Below are 21,690 nucleotides of genomic sequence, written 5' to 3'. Positions count from 1 at the left end.
ATTAAATTTTTTTCAGATACATTTTTGTATCAAATCAAATCGATTCTAACTTGGTTTAAATCGTTTTTTATCTCTAGGCTACATTATCGGTATAAAATAGATTGCAATCCATTTTTGTCAGTACGTGTATGAATATCTTTATACTATTTTCCAGCCAGCAATTTCTCTGATTATGAAATTTACCAACATCCACATTTCTAGGAAATTGTCTTACAGTTAGCATATTAGCTGACAATTAAATTTCACTTCAAGCTCAAAATTAATGTTAAACATTGTTTCGATCAGAAGATTATTTCTGAAAAAACACTCTGCGCATTTATATTCTTCACTTTCTTCAAAAAATTAAAAAGGCAAAACAGTTCTGAAATGCAAAAAAGCACGTACTCACCGGGACGGATCTGGGATTTTCTCGAAGGGGGCGGATTTTCAAAAAAAAATTGAATTTTTTTTTTACCTTTTTTTTCAATTTTCTTCACTTTCTTCAAAAAATTTAAAAAGGCAAAACAGCTCTGAAATGCAAAAAAGCACGTACATACAAGGACAAATCTAGGGTGTTCTCGAAGGGGGGCATATTTTCAAAAAAATATCGATAATTTTTTAACCTTTTTTCAGGTCGACCAAAGTGATTTTCTGAGCTTTCCCAATTCACTATATAGACCTTAGTTTGGCCAACAGTTTTACGCCGCAGCCAAATTTTCAAAAAAAAGTAAAAAACGTTTTTGGGCACTTTTTGGAAACTTTTGACCAAAAACTTCTTCCCCCCCCCCCCTCAAAATTGGTAAATATTTAGAAAACTTTTACAGTCCATCAGCCAAAAATTGGTATCTCAAAATAGTACAATGGGGGGGGGGGGCTTTGGTTAGGTAGGGGGTCGAATCCTTGAGAAGGGGTCATGCTTGCTGGTGCAGACACTCAGGGGCGGATCTAGGATTTTCTCGAGGGGGGGGGGGGGGCGGATTTTCATTTAAAAAATTTTCAAAATTTAGACGACCTTTTTCTTTTTAGGTCGACCAAATAGATTTTTCGAGCTCTCCCAAAGCAGTGTTTTGCCCCTATTTTGGCTAAAGTTTCTGCTCCGCAGGCAAATTTTTGAAAAAACAGTCAAAAAAGTCGTTTTTGGGCAAATTTGAAAAATGTTGACAAAAAAATGGCGTTTTTTTTGGCGCGCGCTCCCCCTCAAAGTTACTATCTATTGGCGCCGAAGGCGTCTTTAGAAAAATTTTAAGGTCGGTCGGCCGAAAATGGATTTCTGAAAAAGTATCAAAGGGGGGACCCTTTGGGTCGGCTGGGGGTCGAATCCCTGAGGGGGAAGGAAGCGTCCCCCCCCCCCCTAAATCCGCCCCTGCGGACACTTCTGCATGGGATTCAAGTATGCCTTGAAAAAGTTTCTATACAAGATTCAGTACCAAAATTTAACATACTCAGTGATCAAATTTTCTCAAAATACTCGAGGTTGATCAGAATATTAAGAAATTCATCAAGCTCGGCTAGCTCCAAACCTCCTTTTACGAACCTTTGAGATTGAGATGTTCGTTAGTTCGCCTGCTTCATTGTTAAACTGCCAATGACGCAACATAGTCAATTTAATCAAAATGTGATAAATTAGATCAAAAAACGGTTGAAACCGCAAAAGCATTTCACTGCTGATTTCAAAAGGTAAATCACAATAAATAGTTTCCTCATTGTTAATATATGCATAAACGGGAAAAGTTTTGAACTCTGCTATACCATCTGAGAAACATCTATGCCAAGTTTATACCGTCAACTGATTTTGTTCCACCATTCGAATATCCAAACGTCCCTTTACACTCCTTCGTTTGAGGTCTTCTTCGTGGCTTCGAAAAAAATGCGTAGTAAGATCCAAAATTTTATTTATCGCCAATTGGATGACAATAGCATCAAAACTTATTTCATAACCCTAATTACTCGAAATAAGGACAAAAAATATACAATTTGGCAGTTCGAGACTTTAGATTTGAGGTTTCGGTGGCCGGATTTTTTAAATTGATGATCTACTTTTATTACCTAAATTTAATATCTGATCATTTTTGCTATTAAAATGGGTTGGGGACAGAATAGAAAATTTAACTGTGTCCTGACTGGCTGGCTGCTTTAGAAACTGGCGCAGAAGTTGGAGAAGTCGTCGTAGGATACCATTCCATCCCTGTCCATATCGGCTATTTCTATCATCTTCCGACTGTCGGCCTCACTCAGGGGCTCTCCCAACATAGAGTACGCATATCGTAGCTCTTCAGTGGTGATGAATCCGTCGTGGTTGCGATCGAACACTTCGAACACGCTCTAAGCGACACACGAAAAGTTTTTTATGAAAACAACTGATACAAGAGGAGGAAAAACATACCTATTTATCTTGCCCCTAAGGCCAACTTTGATTGAGATGTCCAATTGCGTATGCTACTTTAGCTCTAACTATGTAAAACACATAAAAACTTCTTATTAAGAATGGCTTTACGAATGAAAATCAACGATGTGACTTGAGAGCTAGCTTGGTTGCCTCTTTTCGTTTGAGTCACGATAAAAACGAGTTCGAGAACTTCTTAACTATTCTACCAGTAAACCTGAGTTGTATTTTAAAAAATTATCCGCGAGATAAAACACCAACTTACCGTACATTCAGCTCAATATGGAGAAACCCTCGTGCTCTTGATTAACAGCAAATGCTTTTTTGTTTTGTTTTACAGTTTGTCCAAACTGATCGCAGTATTTCAGTCAACCAATCTGAACGAGTTTTTTTTAAATCGAAAACTGCTCATTGTGACGCCGTAAACAAAAGTTTTGTGCACATGAAACAATGAGGAAACAATGTCAAAAAGTTATTTTACCTAAATTCCACTAATTTCTTACCGATTCAGAAACTTGTGGGCCCCGATAGGCATGGATATAAGATTTTTCTCGAGAGGGGGATTTCCAGAGTGGATGAAGGATTTTCTCGAGAGGCGAGGGCGGATTTTCAAAAAAATTTCAAAAATTGTCGACTTTTTTTAAGTCGACCAAATTGGTTTTCGGAGCTCTCCCAAATCCCTATTAGCAAGCTAGCAAAAGCCAAAAAAAGAGTTTTTGTGCTTTCTTTAGAAAGTTTGGACCAAAAATTGCGTTTTTCTTGGAGTGCGGCCCCCTTTGAAATTTGTATATATTGGCCTTGAGAAAAATTTAAGGGCTGGTCAGCCAAAAGTAGGTGTCTTAAAAAATTAACCAAAGAGGACCCTTTTGGTCGTTGTGGTACGGCGGGTGTGCTGCCTCCCATTGTGTAAAGTAGTATTGTGTATTGAATTGATAGAGATCATAATGTTAGTCTGAGTGTGCTGATGTTATTATGTCAAGGCCAGTACTTGCCGACCGTGTTAATGTTTTGTGTTGAATGAAAAATCACTCATTCATTATCTGATGAAAGATACAGATATTTCAACGTTCTTTATTCTAACAATTCACATCTTATTACAATTGTTTTTGTAAGTAAGAGTCTATCGGTTGACATTCCACATGGCGCAGCCAGCAGGTTCGGTCGGCAAGGACCGAACTGATCTTATAGGGGTACCAGCGTTCTGGCCTAAACCAACAACAGAACCTTTATTCACATGGGAGTCATGTATCGGACAATTTTTTCGAGCCGTAAACTTATGAGAACATTGCAACGCCAATATCTTACTGAGCGAACCAGCTGAATATTTCAATGACCCACCTCCCCGACCTGGAAGAAAAGGAGAATCAGAAACCCAAACCGAAGAAGCCAGCCGTATCGCAGGAGATCAAGCTGAAATCCGCAAAACAAATGAAATCAACGAGGAAAGAAAGAAAAAGGTACCAAAAATTGGTCCAAACGTATTCTTCCACGAAGCGGATCAAAGAATCAAATCACGGTCTTTTTAAAACGTCACTACTTCTTTTAAATGCTCCCAACGAAGAACTTTACGCGGTTCCACTTTCAGATGGTGCAGCTAACCAAGTTTACATCCTGGCAGCTATCGACCTCTTCTCCAAATATCAGTCTGCGATGCTTACTAAAACGACTGGAGCCAACAAATTTCTAAAATTCTTGGAAAATTATATATTTACCCATAGTATTCGTAAAGCGATCAGGACGGATCAATATTCTGGTTTTAAAAATAAGTTAGTAGATCAGTATTGCAAATGGAAAGTTATTAGAACAAAATTCAGCGAAAAAACAACATTCAGATTAGAGGTAACTGAGCTCAAAACTCAAGAGGAAAATTCAACAACCGACCTAACAATACTCAACAAAGAGATAGCAAAGCATGTTACTTCTGCGGGAAGGAATTCTGCCCGAACCATAAACTTTCATGTTCAGCAAAGAATGTGACATGCAAGAAATGCAACAAAAAGGGCCACTTTGCCAGATGCTGTAATTCAAGGAGCAATGTAAGGACTGTAGATGGTGATTCTGAAATTACAGCCGAAGCGGAATGCGACTTTATCACCTCGGTTAGTGTACCGGAATACTCAGTATTGAACATAAAACCTTCGGTCGTAAAAACCAACCAAGACCATAAACCTGAATATGCAGTCAAAAAACTAGAAGTCATTAAATTCGCTACGGGGAAAACGAGATGTACAGAGTTCACGTTAAGAGTCGACAAAACATTTTTTAAGGCTACCATAGAAACAGGTAGTCCAGCATCTTTTATCAACAAGAAAACTGCAGATATTCTGATGAAATCGGGTGCTAAAGTCAAATTACTTTTCAATTTCGAAATTGCCCATGAATACCCACTATGTCGAGTACAACAGAAAAACAATCAAGTTATTCGGTATCCTAAAGGCAGAGGTATCTTCTCTAGGTTGGAAGATAAATTCTGCGAAACTTCTGGTAACTGAAAATCGCACCAGATACTTACTGGGTCTGGATCTTCAAAGTTCCTTGGGGTTTCAAATCACCCAAACAAGACCAACTCCTATCAATGAAATTTCATCTTCACCAACCGACTCAGCCAAAAGGTGGAACTATTTTATGAACAAATTCAGAAAGATTTTCACTAGACAGGGTAGATCAAAAAACCACCGAGTACAATCAGTACTTATGGACTCCTTAGTTCCCATCCAAGAGAAAGGTCGTAGAGTAACAATACATATCCAAGACAAAGTGGGCTCGGAAATCAAGAAACTCATCATAGAAGGACACATCGTAAAGTTGAATAAATGCACCAGCGATTATTTTGTAGCACCTGTAGTTATAACAGGTAAGAAGGATGGCTCCATAAAATTAGCTATGGACGGAAAATTAATGAACGCTCAGATATTCAAAAACCAATATCAAACGCCCAACCTTCTGGAACAATTGGACGTTGCCGCCCAAATCATCAATACGGATAACCAGAGGGAATTTTGGTTCACATCTCTTGATTTAAAATCCGCTTTTAGCCAACTTTTACTCAGTGATATAGTCAACAGTCGTTGCAGTTTAGTATCGTCTGCGAAGAATCAACAGGCACTTATCGTTTTAAAACAGGGTTTTAGAACTTAAACCTCCCCATACTTTAAAAACAATTACGTTCTTTTATGCGAGTTCTTGGTCACCTACAAAATTTTTTAACAAATTTTCACGCTTTGACCAAAAAGTTCAGACGCTCTTTAAAAACGAGCAATAAGCAAAAGTTCATATGAAGAACGGAGAAAAAAAGGTATTTGAAGATACAGTTCTCCTAGTCTCAAACATAGCAAAAATGTACCATTACGACCAGAATAGGAACTCCAGGGTGAAATGTGACAACAGCCATAGCGGCCTAGGCGCAGCTCTGGAACAAGAGTTACCGGATGGTTCCTGGGTACCAATAGGTACCAATATCATTCGCCTCGAAATTCCTGAATAAATAGGAAAAAATTATATAGTACCAATGAGTTAGAAATACTCGCAAAAGTTTGGTCATGCGAACATTTCAGGAACTATTTATTAGGGAATAGATTTGATATAGGTACTAATTGACAACAAAGCTATCATATCCGCCTTCCAGTCAAATAGAGGCAACAAACCTTATCAATCTCGGTTGACGAGATGAGCAGACAGACTTTTACCGTTCGACTTTAAAGTTACATATATTGCTGGCACAAAATTAGAGATAGTCGATTATTTTTCACTCCACCTTTCTTTCGAAGCACCCCAACCTTTCATTTTTAGATATGTCGAATGCTACAGACGATCCTATCAGTGAAGAAAGTTTCCGGAGGTTCCTGAACGGACTCGCTCATCTCAGCAGAATTCCTTTGTGTCGCTCAAGACCAGCTCACAGACAACAAGCAAGGCGACCGAGAAGAAGGCGGCCGCCGAAAACTCAAATATGCTAAAATAATAGCAAAATTCTGAAAACAAAGGATGATCAAAATTAAGCGACCAACTACACGAGTGAACCGAATTTCAATTGGGCAAAGAATTGTCGCCAAGGACAAAAAATCTCTCCCGGACCTAGTAGGAATTCTTGACGCCGAAATTCTCAGTGAGTTGACTTACGAAGATGCGACTCTCAGACTGATGAAAATAGCAATTAGGAACAGGGACTACGAAGGCTTTGCCAGGATAGACCCCTACATTAGGATCTTTTGGGATTTGGCAGCGGTGGTTGATGGCTGCATAATCATAGACGACAGGAACCCGATACCGAGTTGCCTTCAACGAGCAGTTCCATCGCGGTTGCACCAATCGCACCCGGGACTTGAGGCGATGGTTGACACAGCCCAGTATCTGTGGTGGCCGAGAAATCACAGAGATTTTGTCAACCTCTGCAAAAACTGCAGAGAATGTACAAAATTTTGTAAGAATTTAAAACCAATGAGTCAATTTAAAATGTACAAGTCACTACTTCTTATAAATGCTTCCAACGAGGAACTTCAGTTAGATTACACGGGTCGGGTGCAGATGGTGCAGGTAACCAAGTATAAATCCTGGAAGCTATCGACCGCTTCGCCAAATATCCGTCTGCGATGCTTACCAAAACGACTGGAGAACAACAAAATTCTAAAAATCTAGGAAAATTATATTTTTACTCAAAGTATTCCTTAAGCGATCAGGACTGATCAATATTCTCGTTCTAAAAATAAATCAAAAGATCAGTGTTGCAAATGGAAAGGCATTAATCATATTTTTGCTTGGTCGGAGATCACCCTGGTTTTGGTCTGGTAGAGTGATCTATTCAGACGATTAAAAAAAATTGGGCACTTTACAATTAGTAAAAAAAAACCACCAGATTTTCATACGGCTGCTAAGATGATTATCGAAGACATCCGGATAACGAAGAATTCAGTTACTGGTCTATCTCTGTTCCAATTACACTTTGGCAGGAAACCAAAATCTGAGTAGTCACTAGCGACCGATAATCTTAAATCTAAAATTCTTTTAGACGAGCAGAATTTAGAAAGGGACCTTTTTACAGCCAAGGAGAGAAGAGATAAACGTGACAGCAGGCCTCGCTTCAAGGTGGTTAAGAAGGGCCACAAAAGCTGGGATGTCTCACCCCAATTCAAGATGGAATCCGCCCAGATTGCAAATACATACTACAAATCTCTGGAACAGCTCGCGAAATCGGCGAACGAGTGGATGATCTGGAAAAGGAAACTCTCCCATGAAGAGGGGTGCCGAGCTCTCCCTACCTTGACTGAGAGAAACTCGCTCTTAGCAGCCTCCCTCAGAAACAACGGGGACTCTGAATTTCAGACAGGACGCATTAGACTCGCCAGCAACTAGTACCAAATTTAAACTAGAGTCATTGCTTTCATCTAGTCCGGACTCAGTTGAAGTAATCAGGAAAGTGGCGAATCGTAAATCGGGGAAACAATTTTTTGGTTCGCATCTCTCGATTCAAAATACAATTCTAGCCAATTTTTACTCAGTGATATAGTGAAAAGTCATTGCAATTTTAGTATCGTCTGCGGAGATTCAACAGGCACTTATCGTTTTAAAACTGGGTTTTAGAACTTAAACCTCCCCATACTTTAAAACAACTACGTTCCTTTATGCGAGTTCTTGGTCACCTACAAAAACTTTTTACCAAACTTTCACATTTTGACCGAAAAGTTCAGACGCTCTTTAAAAATGAGCAATCAGCAAAAATTCGTATGGGGAACGGAGAACAAAAAGCATTGAAGATACACTTCTTCTAATCTCAAACATAGCAAAAATGTACCATTACGACCAGAGTAAGAACTCCAGAGTGAAATGTGACGCCAACCATTGCGGCCTAGGCGCAGCACTGGAGTAAGAATTACCGGATAATTCCTGGGTACCAATAGGTACCAATATCATTCGCCTCGAAATTCCTGAAAATACAGGAAAAGAAATATAGTACCAATGAGTTAGAATTACTCGCAATAATTTGGTCATGCGAAAATTTCAGGAACTATTAATTGGGAAATAGCTTTGATATATGTACTAATTGACAACAATGCTATCCTATCCGCCTTCCAGTCAAATAGAGGCAACAAACCTTATCAATCTCGGTTGACTAGATGGGCAGACAGGATTTTACCGTTCGAGTTTAAAGTTACACATATTGCTGGCACAAAATTAGGTATAGTCGATTATTTGTCAAGACACCCTACTTTCGAAGCCCCCCAGCCGTCCAGTTTTGATGAACAATTTGTGGTAAAATCTAACAAAGCTTCTTCACTGCATATACAACAGTCGATAAGCTATACAACAAAGAATGCAATTACGAACCTAATCCCATTTTTTTCAGTTTCTATCAAAAAGCACCGCTTGTATAAAAAACATATTGTTTATAGATAGGTCTTTTCAGACCATGGATGTCAATACTTGTACATATCCACAAGAGCGCGTCAAATTTCTAACCAGTAATTCTAATTATTCAGAAAAGAAGATTAATTACAAACCTACATCGCAAGAGGGCGGCGTTAATTTATTCACAAACTTCAACCAATCAGAATGTAGCAATCGCCAATATGGATGCACACCGCGAGAGGACGCAACTAATTTATGCACAAACCTGGACCAGTCACAATCCAGTATACGCTATTACGGGCGCTCGCCACAGGAGGGCGCAGTTAATTTATGCACAGAGCACAGATTCTGACCAATCACAATCGAGATCGAGAATTCACTATTACGAACGCTCGCCAAGAGAGAGTGCAGTTAATTTATGGACAGATTTGAACCAATCAGAATCAAGAAAATTATTCAAATTACGTCCTCCGCGAGCGGGCGCAGATAATTTATGCACAATCAGCGACCAATCAGAATTCGATCGTCTTATTCATTGCTCCGGCAAAATTCTCCATTCTATCACTTCCTGTAACAAAACCCAGTCGCCACCTGTAACTATTTGTACAACATCAAAACTATCTTGGCCATTTTGTAGATATAATACGGTCATCAGTGGATCACCGAGTAGTTAAAACCTTTAATTTTTATCATGTCGAATGCTACAGACGATCCTATCATGGAAGAAAGTTTCCGGAGGCTGCTGAACGAATTCGCTTCTCTCAGCAGAAATCCTTACGGTCGCTCAAGACCAGCTCTCAGACAACAAGCAAGGCGACCGAGAAGAATGTCGTCAGCGGAAGCAGGCGACCGCCGAAAACTCACATATGCTACCATAAGCGCGAACTTCCGAAATCAAGGATGATCAAAACTAAGCGACCAACTAGACACGTGAACCGGGTTTCGATTGGGCAAGGAATTGATTGTCGCCATGGACAAAAATCTCTCGCGGACCTAGTAGGAATTCTTGACGCCGAAATTCTCAGTGAGCTGACTGACGAAGATGCGACTCTCAAACTGACAAAAATAGCGATTAGGAACAGGGACTACGAAAGCTTCGCCAGGATAGACCCCTACATTAAGATCTTTTGGGATTTGCCAGCGGTGGTTGATGGCTGCATAATCATAGACGACAGGAATCCGATTCTGAGTTGCCTCCAACGAGCAGTTCTATCGCGATTGCACCGATCGCACCCATGACATGAAGCGATGGTTGACACAGCCCAGGATCTGTGTTGGCCGATAATTCACAGAGATATTGTCAACAACTGCAAAAACTGCAGAGAACAAAAATTGGTTAGAATTTAAAACCAATTAGTCTTTTTAAAATGTCACTACTTCTTTTAAATGCTCCCAAAGAAGAACTTCAGTTAGATTACGCGGTTCCACTTTCAGATGGTGCAGCTAACCAAGTATACATCCTGGCAGCTATCAACCAATTCTCCAAATATCAGTCTGCGATGCTTACCAAAACGACTGGAGCCAACAAATTTCTAAAATTCTTGGAAAATTATATTTTTACCCATACTATTCGTAAAGCGATCAGGACGGATCAATAATCTGGTTTTAAAAATAAGTTAGTAAATCAGTATTGCAAATGGAAAATTATTAGAACAAAATTCAGCGAAAAAAAAACATTCAGATTAGAGGTAACTGAGCTCAAAACTCAAGAGGAAAATTCAACAACCGACCTAACAATACTCAACAAAGAGATAGCAAATCATGTTACTTCTGCGGGAAGGAATTCTCCCCAAATCATAAACTTTCATGTCCAGCAAAGAATGTGACATGCAAGAACTGCAACAAAAAGGGCCACTTTCCCAGATGCTGCAATACAAGCAGCAATGTAGGGATTGTAGATTATGATTCTAAAATTAAAGCCGAAGAGGAATGGGACTTCATCATTTCGGTTAGTGAACCGGAATACTCAGTATTGAACATATCACCTTTGGTCGTGAAAACCAAACAGGGACACAAACCTGAATATGCAGTCGAAAAACTAGAAGTCATTAAATTCGCTACGGGGAAAACGAGATGTATAGAGTTCACGTTAAGAGTCGACAAAACATTTTTTAAGGCTACCATAGAAACAGGTAGTCCAGCATCTTTTATCAACAAGAAAACTGCAGATATTCTGATGAAATCGGGTGCTAAAGTCAAATTACTTTTCAATTTCGAAATTGCCCATGGATACCCACTATGTCGAGTACAACAGAAAAACAATCAAGTTATTCGGTATCCTAAAGGCAGAGGTATCTTCTCTAGGTTGGAAGATAAATTCTGCGAAACTTCTGGTAACTGAAAATCGCACCAGATACTTACTGGGTCTGGATCTTCAAAGTTCCTTGGGGGTTCAAATCACCCAAACAAGACCAATTCCTATCAATGAAATTTCATCTTCAACAACCGACTCAGCCAAAAGGTGGAACTATTTTAAGAACAAACTCAGAAAGATTTTCACTAGACAGGGTAGATCAAAAAACCACCGAGTACAATCAGTACTTATGGACTCCTTAGTTCCCATCCAAGAGAAAGGTCGTAGAGTAACAATACATATCCAAGACAAAGTGGGCTCGGAAATCAAGAAACTCATCATAGAAGGACACATCGTAAAGTTGAATAAATGCACCAGCGATTATTTTGTAGCACCTGTAGTTATAACAGGTAAGAAGGATGGCTCCATAAAATTAGCTATGGACGGAAAATTAATGAACGCTCAGATATTCAAAAACCAATATCAAACGCCCAACCTTCTGGAACAATTGGAGGGAATTTTGGTTCACATCTCTTGATTTAAAATCCGCTTTTAGCCAACTTTTACTCAGTGATATAGTCAACAGTCGTTGCAGTTTAGTATCGTCTGCGAAGAATCAACAGGCACTTATTGTTTTAAAACAGGGTTTTAGAACTTAAACCTCCCCATACTTTAAAACAATTACGTTCTTTTATGCGAGTTCTTGGTCACCTACAAATTTTTTTAACAAATTTTCACGCTTTGATCAAAAAGTTCAGACGCTCTTTAAAAACGAGCAATAAGCAAAAGTTCATATGAAGAACGGAGAAAATATTTGAAGATACAGTTCTCCTAGTCTCAAACATAGCAAAAATGTACCACTACGACCAGAATAGGAACTCCAGGGTGAAATGTGACAACAGCCATAGCGGCCTAGGCGCAGCTCTGGAACAAGAGTTACCGGATGGTTCCTGGGTACCAATAAGTACCAATATCATTCGCCTCAAAATTCCTGAAAATAAATGAAAAAAATATATAGTACCAATGAGTTAGAAATACTCTCTATAGTTTGGTCATGCGAACATTTCAGGAACTATTTATTAGGGAATAGATTTGATATAGGTACTAATTGACAACAAAGCTATCATATCCGCCTTCCAGTCAAATAGAGGCAACAAACCTTATCAATCTCGGTTGACGAGATGAGCAGACAGACTTTTACCGTTCGACTTTAAAGTTACATATATTGCTGGCACAAAATTAGAGATAGTCGATTATTTTTCAGGCCACCTTTCTTTCGAAGCCCCCCAACCTTTCATTTTTAGATATGTCGAATGCTACAGACGATCCTATCATGGAAGAAAGTTTCTGGAGGTTGCTGAACGAACTCGCTCATCTCAGCAGAATTCCTTTAGGTCGCTCAAGACCAGCTCACAGACAACAAGCAAGGCGACCGAGAAGAAGGCGGCCGCCGAAAACTCAAATATGCTAACATACTCGCAAAATTCTGAAAACAAAGGATGATCAAAATTAAGCGACCGACTAGACAAGTGAACCGAGTTTCGATTGGGCAAAGAATTGTCGCCAAGGACAAAAAATCTCTCCCGGACCTAGTAGGAATTTTTGACGCCGAAATTCTCAGTGAGCTGGCTTACGAAGATGCGACTCTCAGACTGATGAAAATAGCGATTAGGAACAGGGACTACGAAGGCTTCGCCAGGATAGACCCCTACATTAGGATCTTTTGGGATTTGGCAGCGGTGGTTGATGGCTGCATAATCATAGACGACAGGAACCCGATACCGAGTTTGTCACCTCTGCAAAAACTGCAGAGAATGTACAAAATTTTGTAAGAATTTAAAAGCAATGAGTCAATTTAAAATGTACAAGTCACTACTTCTTTTAAATGCTCCCAACGAGGAACTTCAGTTAGATTACACGGGTCGGATGCAGATGGTGCAGGTAACCAAGTATACATCCTGGAAGCTATCGACCGCTTCTCCAAATATCCGTCTGCGATGCTTACCAAAACGACTGGAGAACAACAAAATTCTAAAAATCTAGGAAAATTATAGTTTTACTCAAAGTATTCCTAAAGCGATCAGGACTGATCATTATTCTGGTTTTAAAAATAAGTCAAAACATCAGTGTTGCATATGGAAAGGCATTAATCATATTTTTGCTTGGTCGGAGATCACCCTGGTTTTGGTCTGGTAGAGTGATCTATTCAGAAGATTAAAAAAAATGGGGCACTGTACAATTAGTAAAAAAACCACCAGATTTTCATACAGCTCTTAAGTTGATTATCGAAGATATCCGGATAACGAAGAATTCAGTTACTGGTCTATCTCTGTTCGAATTACACTTTGGCAGGAAACCAAAATCTGAGTAGTCACTAGCGACCGAGAATCTTAAATCTAAAATTCTTTTAGACGAGCAGAATTTGTAAAGGGATCTTTTGACAGCCAAGCGTCAGGCCTCGCGTCAAGGGGGTTAAGAAGAGCCACAAAAACAGGGATGTCTCACCCCAATTCAAGATGGAATCCGCCCAGATTGCAAATACATACTACAAATCTCTGGAACAACTCGCGAAATCGGCGAACGAGTGGATGATCTGGAAAAGAAAACTCTCCCATGAAGAGGGTTGCCGAGCTCTCCCTACCTTGACTGAGAGAAACCCGCTCTTAGCGGCCTCCCTCAGAAACAACGGGGACTCTGAATTTCAGACAGGACGCATTAGACTCGCCAGCAACTAGTACCAAATTTACACTAGAGTCATTGCTTTCATCTAGTCCGAACTCAGTGGAAATAATCAGGAAAGTGGCGAATCGTAAATCGGGGAAACAATTTTTTAAATGCGTTGGGGATAAAATTATCAGAGTTACTCTTTCTACTTATATTACGGCAGCGGGGAAAGTAATTAGGAAAAGTAATATTTCGCTAAGACTTAAAAATCCACAAAATTCAGGTCGCCAGGGACCCAGCAAACCACTCTTGGGGAAACAGCTGGAAAGACAGAGAAAATTCTCTTCCTCGTCATCTTCAGACGAGTTTCTGGTTCCGAGAGCACAGGCATAACAGAAACAATTGGCAGCTACGACTAGACTGGCAGCCCAACCCTCATGCTCGAAAGCCACTCCTATATCTGTCAAACTCGATAAAAGGTCAGATACGACCAGGAGGGTAACGATACAACCAGGCGGGGAAGTAGTATCGAACGCAACCGGATTACAACCGTTTTCATCTCAAGACGATCATGTGACAGAATCAAATCACAATCAGGGACTACGAAGGCTTCGCCAGGATAGACCCTACATTAAGATCTTTTGGGATTTGCCAGCGGTGGTTGATGGCTGTATAATCATAGACGACAGGAATCCGATTCTGAATTGCCTTCAACAAGTAGTTCTATCGCGATTGCACCGATCGTACCCAGGACATGAGGCGATGGTTGACACAGCCCAGTATCTGTGGTGGCCGAGAATTCACAGAGATATTGTCAACAACTGCAAAAAATTCAGAGAACAAAAATTGGTTGGAAATTAAAACCATTGAGTCTTTTTAAAATGTACAACAAGTCACTACTTCTTTTAAATGCTCCCAATGAAGAACTTCAGTTAGATTACGCGGTTCTACTTTCAGATGGTGCAGTTAACCAAGTATACATCCTGGCAGCTATCGACCGCTTCTCCAAAAATCAGTCTGCGATGATTACTAAAACGACTGGAGCCAACAAATTTCTAAAATTCTTGGAAATTTATATGTTACCCATAGTACTCGTAAAGCGATCAGGACGTTTTAATATTCTGGTTTTCAAAATCAGTTAGTAGATCAGTATTGCAAATGGAAAGTTATTAAAACAACATTCAGCGAAAAAACAACATCCAGATTAGAGGTAACTGAGCTCAAAACTCAAGAGGAAAGTTCAACAACCGGATTTAGTGAACCGGAAAACTCAGTATTAAACATATCCCCTTCGGTCGTAAAAACTAACCAAGGCCATAAACCTGAATATGCAGTCAAAAAATAAGAAGTCATTAAATCCGCTACGGGGAAAACGAGATGTATAAAGTTCACGTTCAGAGTCGACAAAACATTTTTTAAGGCTACCATAGAAACAGGTAGTCCAGCATCTTTTATCAACAAGAAAACTGCAGATATTCTGATGAAATCGGGTGCTAAAGTCAAATTACTTATCAATTTCGGAATTGCCCATGGATACCCACTATGTCAAGTACAACAGAAAAACCATCAAGTTATTCGGTACCCTAAAAATAGAGGTATCTTCTCTAGGTTGGCAGATAAATTCTGCGAAACTTCTGGTCTCTGAAAATTGCACCAGATGCTTACTGGGTCTGGATCTTCAAAGTTCCTTGGGGGCCCAAATCACCCAAACAAGACCAACTCCTATCAATGAAATTTCATCTTCACCAACCGACTCAGCCAAAAGGCGGAATTACTTTATGAATAAGTTCAAAAAGATTTTCACTAGACAGGGTAGATCAAAAAACCACCGAGTACAATCAGTACTTATGGACTCCTTAGTTCCCATCCAAGAGAAAGGTCGTAGAGTAACAATACATATCCAAGACAAAGTGGGCTCGGAAATCAAGAAACTCATCATAGAAGGACACATCGTAAAGTTGAATAAATGCACCAGCGATTATTTTGTAGCACCTGTAGTTATAACAGGTAAGAAGGATGGCTCCATAAAATTAGCTATGGACGGAAAATTAATGAACGCTCAGATATTCAAAAACCAATATCAAACGCCCAACCTTCTGGAACAATTGGAGGGAATTTTGGTTCACATCTCTTGATTTAAAATCCGCTTTTAGCCAACTTTTACTCAGTGATATAGTCAACAGTCATTGCAATTTTAGTATCATCTGCGGAGAATCAAAAGGCACTTATTCTTTTAAAACAGGGTTTTAGAACTTAAACCTCCACATACTTTAAAACAATTACGTTCTTTTATGCGAGTTCTTGGTCAACTACAAAAAATTTTTTACCAAATTTTCACGTTTTGACCAAAAAGTTCAGACGCTCTTTGAAAATGAGCAATCAGCAAAAATTCGTATGTGGAACGGAGAACAAAAAGCATTGAAGAAAAATGTACCATTACGACCAGAATAGGAACTCCAGGGTGAAATGTGACAACAGCCATAGCGGCCTAGGCGCAGCTCTGGAACAAGAATTTCCGGATGGTTCCTGGGTAACAATAGGTACCAATATCATCCGCCTCGAAATTCCTGAATATACAGGAAAAAATTCATAGTACCAATGATTTAGAATTACTCGCAATAGTTTGGTCATGCGACCATTTCAGGAACTATTTATTGGGGAATAGATTTGATATAGTTACTAATTGACAACAAAGCTACCATATCCGCCTTCCAGTCAAATAGAGGCAACAAACCTTATCAATCTCGGTTGACCAGATTGGCAAACAGGATTTTACCGTTCGACTTTAAAGTTACACATATTGCTGGCACAAAATTAGGTATAGTCGATTATTTTTTACGCCACCCTTCTTTCGAAGCCCCCCAACCTTTCATTTTTAGATATGTCGAATGCTACAGACGATCTTATCATGGAAGAAAGTTTCCGGAGGTTGCTGAACGAACTCGCTCCTCTCAGCAGAATTTCTTTAGGTCGCCAGGATAGACCCCTACATTAGGATCTTTTGGGATTTGGCAGCGGTGGTTGATGGCTGCACAATCATAGATGACAGGAATCCGATTCTGAATTGCCTTCAACAAGTAGTTCTATCGCGATTGCACCGATCGTACCCAGGACATGAGGCGATGGTTGACACAGCCCAGTATCTGTGGTGGCCGAGAATTCACAGAGATATTGTCAACAACTGCAAAAAATTCAGAGAACAAAAATTGGTTGGAAATTAAAACCATTGAGTCTTTTTAAAATGTACAACAAGTCACTACTTCTTTTAAATGCTCCCAATGAAGAACTTCAGTTAGATTACGCGGTTCTACTTTCAGATGGTGCAGTTAACCAAGTATACATCCTGGCAGCTATCGACCGCTTCTCCAAAAATCAGTCTGCGATGATTACTAAAACGACTGGAGCCAACAAATTTCTAAAATTCTTGGAAATTTATATGTTACCCATAGTACTCGTAAAGCGATCAGGACGTTTTAATATTCTGGTTTTCAAAATCAGTTAGTAGATCAGTATTGCAAATGGAAAGTTATTAAAACAAAATTCAGCGAAAAAACAACATCCAGATTAGAGGTAACTGAGCTCAAAACTCAAGAGGAAAGTTCAACAACCGACCTAACAATACTCAACAAAGAGATAGCAAATCATGTTACTTCTGCGGGAAGGAATTCTTCCCGACTCATAAACTTTCATGTCCAGCAAAGAATGTGACATGCAAGAACTGCAACAAAAAGGGTCACTTTCCCAGATGCTGCAATTCCAGCAGCAATGTAGGGATTGTAGATGATGATTCTGAAATTACAGCCAAAGAGGAATGCGACTTCATCATCTCGGTTAGTGAACCGGAATACTCAGTATTAAACATATCCCCTTAGGTCGTAAAAACTAACCAAGGCCATAAACCTGAATATGCAGTCAAAAAACAAGAAGTCATTAACTCCGCTACGGGGAAAACGAGATGTATAGAGTTCACGTTAAGAGTCGACAAAACATTTTTTAAGGCTACCATAGAAACAGGTAGTCCAGCATCTTTTATCAACAAGAAAACTGCAGATATTCTGATGAAATCGGGTGCTAAAGTCAAATTACTCTTCAATTTCGGAATTGCCCATGGATACCCACTATGTCGAGTACAACAGAAAAACCATCAAGTTATTCGGTACCCTAAAAATAGAGGTATCTTCTCTAGGTTGGCAGATAAATTCTGCGAAACTTCTGGTCTCTGAAAATCGCACCAGATGCTTACTGGGTCTGGATCTTCAAAGTTCCTTGGGGGCCCAAATTACCCAAACAAGACCAACTCCTATCAATGAAATTTCATCTTCACCAACCGACTCAGCCAAAAGGCGGAATTACTTTATGAACAAGTTCAAAAAGATTTTCACTAGACAGGGTAGATCAAAAAACCACCGAGTACAATCAGTACTTATGGACCCTTTAGTTCCCATCCAAGAGAAAGGTCGTAGAGTAACAAAACATATCCGAGACAAAGTGGGCTCAGAAATCAAGAAACTCATCATAGAAGGACACATCGTAAAGTTGAATAAATGCACCAGCGATTATTTTGTAGCACCTGTAGTTATAACAGCCAAGAAGGATGACTCCATAAAATTAGCTATAGACGCAAAATCAATGAACGCTCAGATATTCAAAAACCAATATCAAACGCCCAACCTTCTGGAACAATTGGACGTTGCCGCGCAAATCATCAATACGGATGCCCCGGGGGAAGTTTGGTACACATCTCTCGATTTAAAATACGCTTCTAGCCAACTTTTACTCAGTGATATAGTCAACAGTCATTGCAATTTTAGTATCATCTGCGGAGAATCAAAAGGCACTTATTCTTTTAAAACAGGGTTTTAGAACTTAAACCTCCCCATACTTTAAAACAATTACGTTCTTTTATGCGAGTTCTTGGTCAACTACAAAAATTTTTTACCAAATTTTCACGTTTTGACCAAAAAGTTCAGACGCTCTTTGAAAATGAGCAATCAGCAAAAATTCGTATGTGGAACGGAGAACAAAAATCATTGAAGATATACTTCTTCTAATTTCAAACATAGCAAAAATGTACCATTACGACCAGAATAGGAACTCCAGGGTGAAATGTGACAACAGCCATAGCGGCCTAGGCGCAGCTCTAGAACAAGAATTTCCGGATGGTTCCTGGGTAACAATAGGTACCAATATCATCCGCCTCGAAATTCCTGAATATACAGGAAAAAATTCATAGTTCCAATGATTTAGAATTACTCGCAATAGTTTGGTCATGCGACCATTTCAGGAACTATTTATTGGGGAATATATTTGATATAGTTACTAATTGACAACAAAGCTACCATATCCGCCTTCCAGTCAAATAGAGGCAACAAACCTTATCAATCTCGGTTGACCAGATTGGCAAACAGGATTTTACCGTTCGACTTTAAAGTTACACATATTGCTGGCACAAAATTAAGTATAGTCGATTATTTTTTACGCCACCCTTCTTTCGAAGCCCCCCAACCTTTCATTTTTAGATATGTCGAATGCTACAGACGATCCTATCATGGAAGAAAGTTTCCGGAGGTTGCTGAACGAACTCGCTCCTCTCAGCAGAATTTCTTTAGGTCGCCAGGATAGACCCCTACATTAGGATCTTTTGGGATTTGGCAGCGGTGGTTGATGGCTGCATAATCATAGACGACAGGAATCCGATACCGAGTTGCCTTCAACGAGCAGTTCTATCGCGATTGCACCGATCGTACCCAGGACATGAGGCGATGGTTGACACAGCCCAGTATCTGTGATAGCCGAGAAGTCACAGAGATTTTGTCAACCTCTCCAAAATATGCAGAGAATGTACAAAATTTTGTAAGAGTTTAAAATCAATGAGTCCATTTAAAATGTACAAGTCACTTCTTCTTTTAAATGCTCCCAACGAGGAACTTCAGTTAGATTGCACGGGTCGGATTCAGACGGTGCAGGTAACCAAGTATACATCCTGGAAGCTATCGACCGCTTCTCATAATATCCGTCTGCGATGCTTACAAGTGTAACATTCGCCCAAATACTACACAGCGACGGAGCGTAGAAAAAGTACATATTAACGACTGGCAGGCGTCAGTTACCTTAATTCTACTCGTTTTTCACCGTCTCGACCTTGCCAGTTGATTTTCTGGTCTGTTTAGGGCTAAGCAAAAAGTTGCTATTTTTAGGCCATCAGTCAAACGACTTTTGATCAGCTTTCGTTTACATGCGAACACAACCACATAGCTGAGTCTCGGATCCTCAGCTCGAATACCCAATTTTAATATGTTTTTGTGTGACAGTTCTATATTAAATCTATTGGAGATGGATTGACCCTTTCCTCTTCCTAGCTACTCATATTCTAAAAAATCAAATAATACCGGTGTTAATTCAAAGTTCTATGGCATCAGAGTAGCTAAAAAGTTAGTTTACTGCAGTCCTTCAACATATGACAGTCTCTGGGGGGCCAAGCCTCCGCTCCCGTGTTCTCCTCGAGATAACGTTGTTATCTCTCCCAATTTGTGGCACGGGAGGGTTCCGCGGAATATTCCTTCCCCACTGAAGCCTCCTTTCTCACTGTTTCTCTCTGTTACCTAACTTATCGTGTGTGATTGCCACGATAAAAGGCTTCGTTTTTCTCGCTTTCTCGTGCTACTGTTTCTCACTATATTTGTCGTTGTTCTGTTTTTTCGTTTTTTTTTCGTCAAAATGGCCGAAAAAAAAACAAAAAAAAACGATCTTTTGGGATTTGGCAGCGGTGGTTGATGGCTGCATAATCATAGACGACAGGAATCCGATACCGAGTTGCCTTCAACGAGCAGTTCTATCGCGATTGCACCGATCGTACCCAGGACATGAGGCGATGGTTGACACAGCCCAGTATCTGTGATGGCCGAGAAGTCACAGAGATTTTGTCAACCTCTCCAAAATATGCAGAGAATGTACAAAATTTTGTAAGAGTTTAAAATCAATGAGTCCATTTAAAATGTACAAGTCACTTCTTCTTTTAAATGCTCCCAACGAGGAACTTCAGTTAGATTGCACGGGTCGGATTCAGACGGTGCAGGTAACCAAGTATACATCCTGGAAGCTATCGACCGCTTCTCATAATATCCGTCTGCGATGCTTACAAGTGTAACATTCGCCCAAATACTACACAGCGACGGAGCGTAGAAAAAGTACATATTAACGACTGGCAGGCGTCAGTTACCTTAATTCTACTCGTTTTTCACCGTCTCGACCTTGCCAGTTGATTTTCTGGTCTGTTTAGGGCTAAGCAAAAAGTTGCTATTTTTAGGCCATCAGTCAAACGACTTTTGATCATCTTTCGTTTACATGCGAACACAACCACATAGCTGAGTCTCGGATCCTCAGCTCGAATACCCAATTTTAATATGTTTTTGTGTGACAGTTCTATATTAAATCTATTGGAGATGGATTGACCCTTTCCTCTTCCTAGCTACTCATATTCTAAAAAATCAAATAATACCGGTGTTAATTCAAAGTTCTATGGCATCAGAGTAGCTAAAAAGTTAGTTTACTGCAGTCCTTCAACATATGACAGTCTCTGGGGGGCCAAGCCTCCGCTCCCGTGTTCTCCTCGAGATAACGTTGTTATCTCTCCCAATTTGTGGCACGGGAGGGTTCCGCGGAATATTCCTTCCCCACTGAAGCCTCCTTTCTCACTGTTTCTCTCTGTTACCTAACTTATCGTGTGTGATTGCCACGATAAAAGGCTTCGTTTTTCTCGCTTTCTCGTGCTACTGTTTCTCACTATATTTGTCGTTGTTCTGTTTTTTCGTTTTTTTTTCGTCAAAATGGCCGTCTTTTTGTATTTCTGAGAATAACTTGCCCGTCAATCGAAATTTTAAAAATTTAAATTTCCGGAATATTTCGACCCTCCTTCGCAGCACTTTTTTGTTACTAAGGACTTTAGTCGTCTTTTTCTGTCCCACCAGAAGGTTGCGCTGTGCCAATCTGGCAGAATGGCACATACTACCCGGACAACTCCTCATCAATG

At 39.8% G+C, this 21,690-nt stretch overlaps 1 protein-coding gene across 1 annotated transcript in view; it reads right to left on the bottom strand.

Annotated features, from left to right (window-relative positions):
- Window positions 1–1,650: 1,650 nt before the first annotated feature.
- LOC134839519 (neo-calmodulin-like) overlaps window positions 1,651–21,690 on the bottom strand; it is a 58,597-nt gene continuing 38,557 nt past the window's right edge. Inside the window, exons 5-6 of the mRNA XM_063855097.1 lie at window positions 2,101–2,301; window positions 1,651–1,835 (exon numbers count right to left, since the gene is read on the bottom strand). Of these exons, the coding sequence (XP_063711167.1) occupies window positions 2,113–2,301 (189 nt within the window). The 3' untranslated portion in view covers window positions 1,651–1,835; window positions 2,101–2,112. The remainder of the gene's footprint in view (window positions 1,836–2,100; window positions 2,302–21,690) is intronic.

This window comes from Symsagittifera roscoffensis, chromosome 2 (assembly GCF_963678635.1).
Source record: "Symsagittifera roscoffensis chromosome 2, txSymRosc1.1, whole genome shotgun sequence".
NCBI lineage: Eukaryota > Metazoa > Xenacoelomorpha > Acoela > Convolutidae > Symsagittifera > Symsagittifera roscoffensis.
This window is presented reverse-complemented; position numbering and strand designations above follow the sequence as displayed.